Source organism: Sebastes umbrosus, chromosome 11 (assembly GCF_015220745.1).
Source record: "Sebastes umbrosus isolate fSebUmb1 chromosome 11, fSebUmb1.pri, whole genome shotgun sequence".
In the NCBI taxonomy this organism is placed as follows: Eukaryota; Metazoa; Chordata; class Actinopteri; order Perciformes; family Sebastidae; genus Sebastes; species Sebastes umbrosus.
In genome coordinates this window covers 19,072,007-19,088,334 of record NC_051279.1, presented here as the reverse complement: position 1 = coordinate 19,088,334, position 16,328 = coordinate 19,072,007, and the positions used below count along the sequence as shown (strand labels likewise).

The 16,328-nt window shown below is 39.5% G+C and overlaps 1 protein-coding gene across 1 annotated transcript in view; it reads right to left on the bottom strand.

The window, feature by feature from the left end:
- Positions 1 to 16,328, bottom strand: part of LOC119496599 (dynein heavy chain 11, axonemal) — a 44,746-nt gene that overhangs the window by 9,634 nt on the left and 18,784 nt on the right. The window contains exons 46-65 of the mRNA XM_037784008.1: positions 15,978 to 16,182; positions 15,551 to 15,716; positions 15,319 to 15,421; positions 14,448 to 14,687; positions 14,202 to 14,363; positions 13,901 to 14,094; positions 13,403 to 13,565; positions 12,822 to 12,945; positions 12,470 to 12,612; positions 11,201 to 11,362; positions 8,606 to 8,839; positions 8,296 to 8,442; positions 8,070 to 8,183; positions 7,841 to 7,984; positions 6,296 to 6,478; positions 6,085 to 6,186; positions 5,845 to 5,979; positions 4,345 to 4,518; positions 3,942 to 4,177; positions 3,608 to 3,730 (exon numbers count right to left, since the gene is read on the bottom strand). Coding sequence (XP_037639936.1) covers positions 3,608 to 3,730; positions 3,942 to 4,177; positions 4,345 to 4,518; positions 5,845 to 5,979; positions 6,085 to 6,186; positions 6,296 to 6,478; positions 7,841 to 7,984; positions 8,070 to 8,183; positions 8,296 to 8,442; positions 8,606 to 8,839; positions 11,201 to 11,362; positions 12,470 to 12,612; positions 12,822 to 12,945; positions 13,403 to 13,565; positions 13,901 to 14,094; positions 14,202 to 14,363; positions 14,448 to 14,687; positions 15,319 to 15,421; positions 15,551 to 15,716; positions 15,978 to 16,182 — 3,254 coding nt within the window. The remainder of the gene's footprint in view (positions 1 to 3,607; positions 3,731 to 3,941; positions 4,178 to 4,344; positions 4,519 to 5,844; positions 5,980 to 6,084; positions 6,187 to 6,295; positions 6,479 to 7,840; positions 7,985 to 8,069; positions 8,184 to 8,295; positions 8,443 to 8,605; positions 8,840 to 11,200; positions 11,363 to 12,469; positions 12,613 to 12,821; positions 12,946 to 13,402; positions 13,566 to 13,900; positions 14,095 to 14,201; positions 14,364 to 14,447; positions 14,688 to 15,318; positions 15,422 to 15,550; positions 15,717 to 15,977; positions 16,183 to 16,328) is intronic.

The window sequence follows — 16,328 nt, the reverse complement described above, 5'->3', positions numbered from 1 at the left end:
CACTGTGAAAGGGTTCAAGTTTTAAAACGAAAACACGGACAACTCCCAGAACGGACCTGTCAATCACAAGGTAGCCACGCCCTAAAGCATACCCTGCTTTATGGTCTATTTGACTCTAAATGGGACCATAATTTACTAAATGAACATCATGCTGAATTAAAGAAGACTTGAAACTAGCCACTGAGACCATAAACTCATGTTTACAATGTTTACTGAGGTAATAAATCAAGTAAGAATTAGGGTCATTTTCTCATAGACTTCTATACAATCAGACTTCTTTTTGCAACCAGAGGAGTCGCCCCCTGCTGGCTGTTAGAAAGAACGCATTGGCTTCACATTTCAGACCAGGAGGTTGCTCACTGTTCAAAATATGTAAAACAACTCTTCTGTGTTGCTGCTGTGGATGGTAATTAACTGAAACTTTACTGCACAGCAGATCTATTTGACAAAACAATTCAAACTCAACGTCAACTTACTAGCTTTTTTCTAAGCTTTAAACCATGTTCTTCATCTTCAAAGAAATAAGCACAAACTGTATTCATGCCTAACTGTTAAGGCTGCATGGACAAGAAGTCCTAAAAGTATTAAGGAGGAAATCTTAACAGCTACTGAGCTTGTGTGTTTACAGATCCATCTCCATGACAACTGAGTAAACCTGGTACTAGTTAAAAGCTTCAGAAAAAAGTAAATGGGATTTGAGTTTGTATTGTTTGTGAAACTACTATTTACAAGGTCAAAGGTGAGCTTTTAAGGTTAGAATCATTGTTTACAAATGAAACACCACTTTGCTGAAAACATAGCAGTAATTATTTTTTCTCTGCCTGACAAGAACAAAGAATCTGATTGCAAAAACAGCAGCAGATTTAAATTTGCTCTTCCCATCAATAGACTTTCAAAGTGAGAAAGTGAAACATGAATGATGATTGGATGACGACTAGATGATTAGAAATATCACCAGTGCTTTCCTTTAAAGGACAGTGCAGGCCATTTCAATTATGATTAAATGATGATGATTCTATAGAATATTTGTCCTTATGCATCCGAGCTCATCGACCTCTCACTTTCATGCATTGCAACCTCAACAGAGGAAAGAACTTCACTCCGGCTCCAAATGTCACTCACACTGTAGACAAATAATTTTGAAAAATTATGAAAGATTATCACCACAGCAGCCAATATTTATCTGTTCCTGCATTTCAATTAAATTAGCGATGGCTTGACGAACCTGGTGGCTTTTCATTTTTCTCTAATTACCCCTTGGATGTCAGGCAAGGCCCCAATTTTACGGCACAGGTTCCTCATGGCCTGGGTCTGGTTCAACTCTATATCTTCACAAGCCAGAATTAATGTACTATTGATAGAACCATTACTCCACCAAATTAAAGTCCTTGCTGATGGATTGGCTTGTAGTCTTCCGTCAGCCATGAAAGGAATAATTAGTATTCATTACTTCACACTCTACAACATTCCAATTATTAATGAACTTCAGCTGTGGATCCCCACCAGATCCATCATGGCTGCCCCAGCAGGTTGTATTAATCATCGACAGAAACAAGTGTGTGGGTCATCTACAAGGGATAAACTTATAATCAGATTTACTATGATGAATTGTAACGTCTGGACAGACAGGATTTCAGAAGAAGTTCAATGAACATGCGCCAAAGATATTCAATATTCATGGTCATGCATAGATCAGAGCAAGAAAGATGTACACATTTTTGAGTGGGAAGTCAAAGCAGAATGTCAATATGTGGTATTTTCTATTTATGCTGCTGTTGCTTGTCCCGTTTAGGAAATTTGCTGGATTTTGCCTGTTGAGGGTAATTGGTAACCGAACAAAGGTAATTACAGAGCAGCTATTTTGGTGGCACGGTTATATTTGTGAAGTGGATTACAGTACGTAGCAGTGGTCATGTTTGAAAATCAGGTGTGACATCAGATAGATTTAGGGTGTTTAAAACAAGTGGCAGTTTGGGGAAAACGTATAAAATTTAATTAGCATTATAGGTAATAATTAAATGATACAAAATGCGCATATATGTCCTCACATTATGATTTAAAATAATCCAGATGCAACAAGTCATCTTACTGAGTGTAAAGTTGAGTCAGTAATGTTATTATTCTGTTTCCAAATAAATGAATTCAAACAAATGCCAGCAAATCACTTATCAGCGTTATGAAATTATTGAAGCAGCATTGAGTTTGCCATAATGATGGAGGACCACTGAATTTAGTGCGTTACAGGCCCATCTTTTTGTGGGAGACAGGAGTCCTTATACATAACCATGACTGTCCTCAATTCAGCTTTTACACTGAGGCTCAGCTGTTCAATATTCATCACACCTAAAGAATATGAACACACAAATATACATCTATCACCCGTCTTGAGGGGCCAATCAATACGTTGGCCTCAGGGATTCAGGACACGCGCTGCAAATTCATTTATAATCTAAAGAGTGGGCAATAATAATGCATTCACTCATGTCTTACTGGTGTTTCAATGCTCAGTGAGATTCAACCATCTGGCAAATCTGCTCCTATTGTCTACCACCACAGACACATTGGGACGAGTTGGGGGCATATCGACTTGTGTATCAGCAGGGATACAAAAAACGTACATTGATTAAAATGTTTTTGGTGTAGCTTCAACAAAACAAAGCATTTACTACTGGTAGCTGGTTTAATGCTAACAGTCAAGAAGAAATTGCCATCTCATGTTATTCATTTATATAGCTCTACTGTTGAAGCTTCCAAACTACCTCGCATCTTTTCTGTCATTTAAATCTATTAACTACAGTACACAATCCAGTAACTACTTAACCATAGATATCCCTCATGCTCGCACTACGAACTGGTTTCAGGTACTATGCACCTACTGTATTAAATGGAATGAACTGACAAACTACCCTCGGACTAGAGTCGTGCATCCCACTGGGAGATTTTGAAGCTTTATTATCTGACGTTTTTCTTGATTATTGTAACTGTTTTTAGTTCCTTGTTATTGTGTAGTTGTGTTGTTTCTTTTTTGCTGTTTGTGTTCTTGTGAATGTTTCTTGTTCGCAGGTCTTTCTTGTAAAAGAGATGATAATCTCAATGAGACTGCCTGATAAAATATGGATTAAAGGTGCTAAATGTGAGGTTGGGAGCATCTCTATTGCCTGCGCATGGCAACGGCTTGCAGATATTGGTGCTAACTGCGCTAACAGTGAAAACAACAGCAACAATGCTGACAGAGATGACAGTGTTAACCTGGTGGGGAACCGGAGCTTGGATCTGTCGGGACAGCGTTATCAGCTGTAACCGCTGTGTGAGCGCAGTGCAGAGCGAGTGTGAGCTAGCTCACATGCATAAACATGCACGGCGGCCGGCCCGGCGATGTCAACAAAGGAAAGAGAAGCTCAGATTACAACAAACACAGAGGGAGAGAGACTTCATTCTCTGCTCAGGTAGACAATACTCCTCTTATGTTTACATAGCAAATAGTTTTTTCATGCTATATTAATGCTCTGAATATCGTATAGAGGACCTTAAAAAAAATAAATAAGTGTATTTTTTATCTTTGATCTTTTTAAGTACAACAATGTAAATGTAATGTTTCAGTACTAACCTTCCTCTTTTAATAGTGTTTCTACCCAGCAGATGCTCAAGGACTGGGTCTACTTTTTCAGGCAGATTCTCTATCAGAACGGTTTCACCACAGGCAAGGGCTTGTTCAATCACATCTAGATACCTACGGAATAAAAAAGGATACAAATGGGTGAAACAAATGATTGGACATGCACATTTGTATACCACCATAGCAGTCCCTGTGGATGTTGGTAGAGGGAACGGTTTTAGCCTCTGAAAAAATATGGATTTACAACAGAAGCAACAACAAACAATACAAACTGAAACATTAAAAAAGTGATTGTAACTGCAATCAAAATACAGCCCCTTCTCACCCTTCCTGTCCCAGCTGCACCACCCTCAGCTCTGGCCCTAGCCGGTTTCTGATCCACTTGATGCCCTGCTGCTGTGGGTCGATGATGAGCGGCCAACGCTCACTGGTGGTCAGGATGGAAGCGTTCTCGGTGGACATCCTATCATTTGGCAGGCCCTGGTTATGCCAGGCAGCCACAGTGGCATCATCTGTAAGCATGAGGATTGGATCCAGGCCGTCTGTCAGGGGTACAGAGACCTGGAACAGAAACAGAGGAGTGATGTCACTCTTGTTGGAGCACTGTTGGCAGTACGATGAGCTCCAGTTCACAGACTCTGCTGTGGCTGTTTGTAGAGAGAATCATTTTTACTCTCTAAACAACTGCAGTCTAAACAACACAAAGTCTGTCGCAAAACTAGCCTTACCTTCTGGGACTGAAGGAAAGGGATCCACACGTTGTTAAGGAGTTCCACGCGATACTGTCTGGTAAAGTAACCCATGTAAGAGACGAATGCTGAAGTGATGAGGACATCACCACACAGGGTTTTCTGTTGCTTTTCATATGCAACAATTGCCTGGGACCAGCGCTCCTTCTCTGACTGCAAGACACAAAGACCGGGCTTTAATATCATTTAAAAAATACACAGGAGACACAATCCTTCTAGCCCATCTGAAGATGGTATTAAATCGAAGAACCTACACTGCAGGGAAATGTACGCACTGGGCAACTTCCCATTTCATTTATTGTACGAATTAAGAAAATGTAAGCAGTAAAGCATACAGCAGCAATTCCCTTAAAATAGCTTTGGATGTTTGGCTGTAGATTCGCTCTGCATCAATTTAGCATTCATTTAAACCTTCAATACTATGACTGTGACAGCACTACAACAATAAATCATGCATGGCATTTTCTTACAAGGGGCTGTGGATCTAGAATATGTCACATAATAAATTCTCAGACAGTTAAAAATCACTATAATTTTACTCTAATGCATTATGGATTGCCTGTAATATCACTCAGTCTGGGGTGAGACATTGTTAATTTCCAACAGCTGTTGAGGCTTTGAGGTAAGTTAATGATTAAATATAGACGGCCTGATTTATTAGTCTGAACACTATTGCTTCCAGGTCAATGCCATAAAGACAAAACATTTATCTTGATATGCTTAAAAGCCAAGCTGTTCCATGCAAACCACATTTATTTTCTGGAATAAGAAAACTTGCAAAATGGCCACTGCAATGGCCATCTTTTATTTCATATTAGCATCCATAAAGATAATAGATACTGGAGCTTGAAAAAAAGGCATGCACAAGAAGGCAAAAGAGTTGAATATAATGTTCAACAAATTATACAAACTTATGCAACATTCAACATTTATATATTCATATTCCATAACTTCCCCTTGATACTTTTTCAGTTTGTTAAAACATCTTTGAGAATGAATTATTATTATTACACAAACTAGAGATTGTGCGTGTACATGAGCACAGAAATGTGCGCACACACACACATCCCATGTATACAGTTTACGTATACAGAAACACATTCTCTACATGCACGACCTCTCTACTGCACTGGCTGAGAGCAGTGTTATTGCCATCTCTCTTCCCCTCTCCATTTGGAAACCATTCAGCCAGCCAGTTGCCCAGTTCAGCCATGCGTTTTCTGTGGTCCAGCCCTCACTACCTGTCTCACAAGTCCCCAGCATGCTGCTGGGCCAGGCTGTAAAATTTCCCTTTGCCTGCTCTACTCACACCACAACTGTCAGGCTAGTTTGCCAGGACATAACAACTTCTAGTCCAGATTACTGATGCAATTCATTTACCAGCGCCTTTCCATGGATGCCTCCTGCAAATTGACAGTTTACTTTATGCCAGGTCAGCCCCAATGACACCAACAAACTCCTCTATCTCTCCTTGTTTACCTCTAAGCCCTTAACCAGTCGGTTGGCCAGCTCTATGGTCTGGTTGGTACGCGTTACCTCCTCCTGACAACTGATTTTCTCAGCTGTAGCCCTTTCAACCTGAGCTGTTAAGCTCTGGAGGGTTGCATCAAGATCCTGGAGAAACAAACCAAAGAAAGTCATGGAAATTAGACACCATTAAGAAAAACAAGCTTTTAGACTAAGTGACTTAATTAAGTATAATAATAACAGGGCACTCACCACCAATTTCTTTTGAACTGCTAACATTTTGGCTGTTGCTGCGTCTAGTTCTGCATTAGCTTGTGATAGTGCCTGCCTCTTAGGAATGACCTCACAATAAATCTGAAAAAAGGAGGCATATTTAATGAAGAACAAACCTTTTTGCAGAAAAGAAAAAAGAAATCTATTAACATTTATCATAACTACAACTTATCTGAAGACATTGCCTGACCTCATAGTATCTGACAATGTTAATAGTCCAGGCACAGAGACCGGCTGCAGCTGTAGATTTGGTCCGAACTAGATCAGGGTGGAACTCTGGGTTTCTCAAATACTCCTGTTTTACCACAGTCAAACAGACCTCAGGGACATGCTCCTTGTCATATGACACCAGGGCCTGTAGGAAAACATCAACCTGACAGACGTACACAAAAATACAGGGAATACATTAATACCTGCACTGGCATTTTGGGCTGATACCAGTCTAAAATCAGTTGCTGTCACAAAGAATTTACGTATTAATAAAACGTGAAAATGAGACAAATACAGAGCATGTTACAAATCAAAACAACTTAATACTATGTTTACAAGAGACAGTCCCACATGACAAGGATTATACTGTAATTTAATTTCTTTCTCCACTAAACTCCACACAAATTATATAATCTCTGTTGTTGTGTGAAATGTATGAATGGACTTGGTATGGACTTATACTTTGTTTAAAGTCCCAGAGAAATGGGAGTTAGAGCATCTTTAGCTTCTGTACTGTGATGTTTTCCCCAGTGAAACAGAATATTTGAGCGATGTACAGTTACAAGATGGATTTAAATCAAATCCTTCGCATTTGATTGGACCACTAAAAAGCGGGCGGTCTTAGAATGTAGCGCGATGCCGAACTACACTTGTCACTAAAAGTTGCAGACTGATTGATGAATGGATGTCATGATATTATTGGTTGAAAGTGGTTGGTACTAACTTTTGTATGCACAAGTCATATTTTGTTTTATAGGTGGAAAAGATGATTGGATTTTGATATAAAACTACAAAGAAATAGTTTTTTTGTGTTTATTTTTTTTGCATATATTGTTAAATAGGTGCACAATATGATCAGGGATGTGATCTGGAAGAAAATAGACTCTATAGCGTGATATTTCTTCATCATGGTCTTACATGAATGCATTTAAATATGCAAGTAAAATATAAAATATCATCCTGAATGTAAAAAGGTTTTAAAAAAAACAACCTTTATCTTTAAAATCAGTCATTCTCTACACTTCTCTTTCCTTTTTTTTACCTGTTGCCCACCTACACCCACCGCTAAGGATCCCAGTGAAAATAACCATTTTAGCCTGATGTTGTCCTTTATGTTTTTTTTTTAAAAACATTTATAAAAAAGGTATGTATGTATCAGATACATATACATTTTTCAACTTATCAAATAATTCTGATAAACCAATAAATACATTCAAAAACCTTCTAGGTTTAAAATGACAAAAAAATATGCCTTTGGAAAAGAAATAATTTATCTCCATGCTAAATTCTGCAGGCTTTTTAAAAACCAAATACATCTTTTTATGGCTCCACTTGCATTAATAGCGGCTAGAGGTTGAGAAGCGGGTCGACACACTTGCTCCCCTTCTGAGTGAGCATATTCATAGAGCCATCCAGATGTAATGTGAGCATTGGAGAGATGCTCGACAGGGCCAGGGTCAAGGCCCACACACAAATTAGATTGGCATTAATCAGGCAGATGTGATTGACATGATGACAGCTTAACCTTGCCCATGAAGGCCCGCGCCGCCTTCCAGCTCCGATCCTTAGGCACTCGACCGCGCGGAGCCAGCAGAACCATCACAGCTGCTGCTACGTTGATCACTGCCGCTGGGGGGTTTGGAAAGGCCTTCAGCTCAGTAAGATTCACCTAAAGAATAATTATAAATATTATATTGTCTTTAGAATAACTGAAGATTTGATGGATTTTTGTCTTGTTTGAGAAAATGAAGTACCTTGTTGAGGGTGTCCAGTGCTGCTGTGGCAGCTGTCAGCGATGGCTCTGCCTTGGCTAGGTCATTTTCACAGTCCTTCTGTTTGACTAAGACTTCTGCCTGGATGACGGCAACCTGCACAAAAGCACCCATAATGACACAAAAAAGTACATGTAGTGAATGGCGTGGTATGAAGAGTGCAATACTAAAAAAAGAATGACAACCAACATGCAATAAAATATCTTACCTTTTGTGCCTCGACATCCGCAGCCTCTCTTTTGCTGCTAACCTTCTCAGTCTGCAGTCCAATCTTTGTAATTAGAGCCTCAATATTCTGGTTTTTAAAGGTCAGCTCAGCTTCTTGGGATGCCAATTTAGCTTTTAGATCCTCAACCTAAAACAGAGAAAAAATGATTACACATACTTCAATGTGTAATGCACTTAATGTCAGGGGAAAACCCACACTGTCTAAATCAAAAACTACTACTATTCCTATTTTCACTACCTCAAACCCTAATTTTAGCCCCCCTACTATAGTATATCATAAAGACGTTTACCTGAGCAGCAGTGGTTTGGAGTTTTTGAAGGCCGCTGTCAAGCCGGTTCATCTTGTGCTGTAGCTGAGCCCGGCTCTTCTCCAGAAGGTTCCTGTACAGGGTGATTTGCTGGAGAAAGCTCTTGGGGGTGGTGTAATTGTACCTCTTCTCATTGCGCTGGTATTTTTCACTTGCCTGGTTGACACTGGTGTGAACGTAGGCCATGAAAAGACTGATGGATTCCTGGACGGCAGGCTGTAAAAATAAGCAGACAAGGGGGGAGAGGGGAGAACGGGGTGAGCTGAATTGAGTAGAGTTTAACATCCCCAACCTGATGGGGACTGAAATATTATCTTCATAAATTTTGAATTCATCTACAAGTTTTGCCATCTTACTTGGCCCTGACTTACTCAATCTGGAATTTCGGTGCAGCTAGCAGGAATGATTAGGCTTTGAAACCTCTGTGAAAATAATGTGTTTAGACTACTGACATGCAGCTTGTAAAACATGCACACCGTTTACATTATCTCCCATGTCCTCCAACTTTCTAAACACTGTCTACAGCGGCTGTTGTACTACACTCCAACTAGGTATTCATCATATGGTGCTCAATGACACAGAGCCTCTATTAATCATACAGTTAGCGATCAATTAAGGCAAAAACAAATGAGCAGACAATACAAGGATCAAACCTAACCATAACTCACAAAAAAACATTGTTAATGATCATGGAGCCAGTAGGAAAAAAATCATTATTAATTAAGATTTGACATAATGCTTTTTGACAAAGCATGCTATGTTCAGTTGAGATGCGAAAGAAATTCTCATTGATTGGCCGTGTGTAACTATTAGTGGGTTGTGCATTTCTAACTTTAAATAGATGATCATTTCTTATTTCCCAGCCTCTTTAAGAAGATAAACAACCATTAATGACTTTAAATATGCAGTAATGTCTCACATAATGTGCTGTTTGAACTTTTCTATAACTGTCTATAACAAAAAAAATGACCAAGGTAGTGTCTTCATATATTTTGTTTTGTCTGACCAACAATCCAAAACAATTTAATATAAAAATATTGTGTAAATAATTCAGCGCCTCTTAAATCATGCTTTTGCACAGTTATGGTTACAGACTCTCTCTCCACCTCCCTACACTCTTAATTTGAGTGCAATTCATTTGCCAAAAAAGAGACAAAACACACAATAAACAAAGATGAATTTGACTGATAGCATTATATATATTTTTTTTTCAAATTTTCTATAGGTATAGCAATAATATCGTTATTGTGAATTCTTATGAACAATATAATCGCGTAGTGAAAATATGATATTGTGACGGCTATGGGTGTAATAAAAATATTGAATATCGCAATATTATGTTTTGTTATACTGTATCAATTCTGTATTGATTTTTAATTAATAGCTTACATGCAAAATTAATTCAGTCAATAGTTTATTTAATTTGCAAAGAGCCCTGTCAGTGTATGTGCCCTCTCAAAGTAGTGCTATGGTGTTGGATATTACAGGAACTACGATAAATACAAATGCAGATCCCACTGCTCTGACTGCATAAAAAAGTAAAAAATGGCAACTCAGATTTTATGCATATGGCGTTGTGTTCTTTATACAATGACGGTTTTCCTAAAATTAGATTTAATGAATCGCAATGTATAGCCTTGCTTACAGTATCGCAATATATCACAATAATCATAACAATAATAATAATAATCGTAACCCCTGTATCATGATATGTATCGTATCGCCAGATTCTTGCCAATACACAGCCCTAGTGACAACCCTAATGACAGCATTATAATGAATGCATTTTTTGCTTAAGAAATGACTAAATTCATTATTAAAATAGTTGCAGATTTATTTCCTCTCAATCGACTAATCGATTAATTGTTGCTACTATTCTAGCTAACTACTACCCCCATGCTCGAATACTGGTCTACTGTATCTACTGCTACAACCATTACTCAAGTCCACCTCCTACCTCTAGTGCTGAAGTTGCCTCTACAACTTTTACCACAGTACTAATGCTCTAATAATACCACAGCTTCATCCACACACTGACAGATGTACACACACACACACACACACACGCACACAAACAGTGGAAAGTAATAGTCTGGCACATGTTCACATCTGTGATGACACTTCCTGGTTGTGACAGCTGTGCCTCCTTAGAGGGTCGTTATGTGCTTAATCACTCTTCTCTCATTAACATAAATGATCCCGGGTTGTGATCGTCTCACTGCTATGATGGAAAACAATGATATGCCTGCACTCACTGTGAGTCTCCAGGCATGTGTTCAGCAATTTGTCAGCACCTCAGCTAAGAACTAATGATGAAGGATCTATGGAAAAGTTAATCCAGCTGCACTGTAGTAATTAAAAGGTGTTCATTAAAGTCTAACTCGGTCTGGAATAAGGGGGTACAAAGCAAACCTAGGGAAGATACTGTACAGCTATTACTGTTATTTGCAATAATATTACATAGCTCAAACATGTGCAGTGGAAAGCAAGGAGCCACACGGTAACCATTTCATTCAGAATTTGACTATTATGATGAGAGAGATGGTGAAATAAAGCACATGGGTTCAAAGGCCTGACCTCAATGTATTCAATCTCCTGGATGAACCTGTAGCTGACCGACCGCAGAGCTTCTGAGGTCCAAGGATGGAACCAGTCAATGGTGGTGCACTGGACGAGAGCAGGGAATCGACGGGCCCTAACGCGAAGGGCACTGCCAACGGGAGACAAACACAGCACCACCTACAAAGAAGGAAGCAGGAAGACAAAGAGTCACCCAAGCAGACATACACAAACAGGTCTGTACAAACATGCATCCCCATGTTGGAGCATGACAAGATATACACATAGGAAAATCAACACAGGTCGTAGATATCGCAGATGCATCCAAAAGGGAAACCCATAACTGGCAGCCTTCTGTGCCCCCACTCTCATCGCCTTGGCATGCGTACAGGCAGCCACATTCCCAGTTGGCTGGAGCAGACGGTGACGCTACCAGAGGCCCTGGCGCGAAGATTAGCTGGATGGCATACATGTGTACCGAGACAAGAATTTCCTTCCTTTTAACCCCCCAGTTTGTCTGGCTCTGTTAATTCAGCCTGTCAAACATATTCAATAACACCACACAGCAGCTGTGCTTTTAATTTCGTAGCTCAAACGGTATACAGAGTATGTGTAAGATTTTCTCATTAAATTCTTGTTGTGCGTGTCGGCTGTGAAGGCACATTCAAGTGCTATCAAAATCATCTAGCACAACATTGATCTGATTTGTGCTTCCAATTTGTGTGGGTCATTTTATGTGTCCTCCACTTCAATGGCTAACAGAATCTGAATTATTCTCTGCGAGCAGCCAACAGACTAGCTGAGGATACAGCTGAAATGCAATAAGTATTAACGGCCGCTACATGTTACTCCAAAAATATATATAATCCTCATATTCAAGTCAAGTAAAAAAACATCTCTTAAATTAAGAAGCCCATAAAAAAGTTTTTTTTCAACAGGCTATAACATGCATTATTTTGCTGCTGTCGTGTAAATTAACTTTATTTTTTTAAGAAAAATTCTACCACCCTTGGACTCAGAAACCCTTGTAAAACCAAACTGAAAATAACTATTGCTTCTATCCTAAAAGTGACAATATCTTTAGAAGAAACACTAAGATATTGACAGAAAGCAGCTCACCTAGACATCATCACAGAATAGAAATTACAGATAATTGAACACAATATCAAGACATCTGCCTAAGTGAAAGAGCAATTATACCTTAGTAATTTCAATTTTTCAGACTGATAAGGCTAGAAGCACTGGTGTATAATGATTTCTTTAGAAGGAATATTTGAAAGACTAAACCGTGAGTTGTAGTCGAACTCGGTCAGTGAAGAATCTCCAGCAGTTCTCCCTGCTGCCCAGCAGTCCGAGGGCTCGGACCTCAGCTCTCACACCCGACACAATGCCTTCAATCTCTTCCTCACTGAAGAGCTCGGGAATTTCTCCTGGAGGGAAAGGCCCAGTCATAATCCCAGTTTGACAAGCTGTAGTGATCAATGTTCACTCTTTGTACAATGTTATAATTTCAGAATGATTTCAAAGACTGAACAAGTTTAATAATTGAAGAAATGGTGATCTATGATGAAAACAGGCATGTTCTCTCAGGCAGACGTAGCTGAAACACAATATGATTATTGTGAATTCTAGGTCTCACCTGATGCCAGTAAGTCATTAATGATGACCAGAAACCGCTCATCAGGTATCTGTGCATCCGTCAGGAGCAGAGCAACACGCTGGTTCTTCACTCCAGTCTTTACGAACAAGCCTGCCAGATCCATCTAAATAAAACAACACATGCCTTGAATGGAAACTGTATAATGTTCACACTGATATGGAGTCCACAAGACGACTTTCAAATCAACAATAATCAATGAGATAATGCAAGTCCCATGATAGCGCCATGATTTTTTAAAGAGGCTATTAAATGATTAAATTGACAAACTTGCTTCATCAATGAGATATTGAAACATATCCCAGTGACTTTAAATAGTATCTGACAAGTATTTTACGTGTCAATAGCGGAATAAAACTGAATTGCATCAATATCCTGCATGCAGCCAGAAGGAAAATTGATCTGGAATTTTTTTTTTAAATACATTTTAGTGAATTGTGAAGGATTGTAACTACAAGCAGGACGCTTAAAGGTTATATATTTTCATAAAAGCATATTTTATGAAGTGAAACTGTGCTTGATGTTCTGTTTGGCTGCAATCTAGTAACAACATCAATATTTACCTTGAGGTCCTGGATGCTATAACCCTTACTCAGAGTGATTTGGAAGACTTCCACAGAGGATATGTAGGCAGCCAGACGGGTCAGGCTCTGCTTCCCACTGCCCCCGACCCCAACCAGTAAGCCGTGACCCCTTGGAGACTCCAGGATACGGCTGATGCGACAGCTGGTAACAACACAATCTATGTTATGCCATGAAACAACTCTATCCAACCAAATATTATAAATATATACAGACTGTCTAAATATATCATCTCCACATCAGCTGCAAGGAGGCTTTTAACAACATCCCTTTCTGCATTAAACTGCCATCTTTATATTTCATAAAATTGCTTTTCTTACTACTTTTATGTTGTTTATAAGCTCTTTTAGTTGGTGTGTGTTTAGTGTCTTAGGTTTAATTCTGGGTGCAAACAGGAACATTATCAAAGGAAAATATTTTATGAAGTGCACTATGAACATTATAATTATTATAATAATATGTGAACCAACTATACTTACACATGTTGCATGGCATCTTCAAACAGCACCAGATTCATGGCTGCATTGAGCTCATTGTAGCTCTCCAGGGCGTCAGTGAGGACGGACCTTAGTGCAGCCCAGTCTGTAACAGGAGCATAGGAGGCTTCATCGCCCATTTGGGCAAAGTGGCAATAGAGGAGGGGCTGCTTTGTCACCTTTTTGTCCTCCAGTCCCTGGAAGAGGACAAGCATAATAAATCATTTTTGTCAATGTTGTTATCTGAAGGTGAAGTACAGCAATATATACTGTTTACACTGTTTTATCAGATTGTGTGTTGCACCTCAAAGCATGCATGCACAGTCTCCATCTGGAGCTTCCGGAAGAGCTGCAGGTCTTTGACATCTACCAGTCTGTCTGAGTACACTCTGCAGGACTCGTGGAGCCACAACAGTGCCAGGTCAGTGCTCTCTTCCACACTGTCAGGCCCAGCGAAGAGGATGCCCTGAATAACAGATAATCATATAAAAATGTCACTTTTCATTCAAAGATTCAAATTGTAAAAATTGCTCACTAGTATCAGTACTACCTGAAAGACGTTAGACAGGTCTCGTAGATTAAATGTGTAGTGAAATTTGATGGCTGTGGGCAGAAAGCTGTGAAGCATCTTGTGATGAAGAGTAATGGCAGCTTGGACCACAGCTACAGCGCTCCTCTGAACCAGCGGACTGAAGAGCTGCTGCTTCAGGTGGCCACACAGGATTTGACTGAAGATCGACATCTGAGCCTCAGACGAAGGAAAGTTCACCGCGAACACTGAGAAATGTCTCTGTAGAGAACAAAGGCACAACTAACCTTCAGAAAATCTACAGCAGTGTATAATTTTAATTATTAAAAAATGGTAGTTTAGGGACGAGTTCAATCTAACCCCCAAATTTTCAAATACATCGGCATTCATTTTGAATAAAAAATAATTTATCTGGAAATATGTAACTACATGTTACAGGCTTTTAGCAGTTCCTACATCATTAAAATACATCCTCACCATGCTGCCAATTGAGTATAAAATGTTATGTTACAGGTTTTGTTTCTGCTCTAAAGCACACAGGAGATTTACGATAATATGAGTTTTCCTTGTGGCTTTGTAATTGCTACTTCTTCTCCATGCTAATCCTTTTCTCTGGAAACAAGTAAGTGAAATGCGTTTCTGAAGTTTCTGCAGATGAAGATACAATTTAAAAACATGTTGACTCAAGATTCTTGACAGCATTTTGAACGGATAATCTGTTCCTCTGTCAAAGGGAGTTTAAAATAACAAGCTGCGCAATAATTCACACATACTTTAATCTATACTTACTTAAAACTATGCTATACTATACTTAAAACCTTCACAGTTCGCACTGAAAAATAAACGATGCTGGTACAATCTGGTACAAGGGCAATTTAAATTGGAAACATACTTGTAGTCTGGGGTTGATAGTGAAGCTCCCGGCAGTTGGATTCATACAGGCAACATACTGGGTATTGTGTATTTCTTTTAGGCTCAGTTTCTGCCTGTCATACCTACAGCGAGCAAGAAAAGACGGCTTGGTTTAATAAGCAGAACACACCATAGTTTGGCAAGCTGTTTCATGTGGCGGCATAAGACTCAAATACACAACTGAAAAACTGTAGTGTGTGGGGTCTTCTCACCAGTGCCCATAATCCAGATGCTGACGTATGAGTGTGTGAGGTTGCACTGTTCCATAACTGTCGACAGCTGGCATGTTAATGTCATCTATAAAGTAGACCATCTTTCTGTTGCCCACAGGGGAGTAGCTTCTGCCTGCTCTTTTCTCTAATTGTCGCTCAAGAATCACTACAAGAGAAAGCAAACCACAAAAAGCATCAACCCAACTACAGTTACCCATACACACATACAATAACTAGCTAGAATAATCTTACACTAGTCAAACCAACCTCGGAAATGTTGGGATGTCATATAACTAAAGTAATCAGTGCAATAATACCAGAGGGTGAAGTTTTCTCCCCCTCCACTCTTTCTGAATCTTATCAATACCAGCAGATGGTGCTACAGTTTACTTGATGTGCTAGTCAGTACTAAAGAAACCCTGCTCACCCTGCAGCATGAGGGAGGTAGTGTAGTAGTTGAAGGGTACTTTTGTTGTCATGTAACTCTCTGGCAGACAGTCAAACTTGTTCTTGACAAGCGCAGTCTTTCCCACTCCAGCGTTCCCCACAAGCATCACTGGCTGTCTCCTCTCCAGCAACAAGTCCATGAAGTACCGAAGACGCACAGTCTCTGCTGTGTGTACCAGAACAGCCTGCAATCATAGAAACAGCAGGAAGACAGAGAGCAGAAACATACATAGTTATTATGGCTTTCTTTGAGTGTGATTTATTGACAGACATGTGTTCAGTGAATTGTATGTGATTTATAATTTCTTGTATTTCCCCCAGTACACCACAA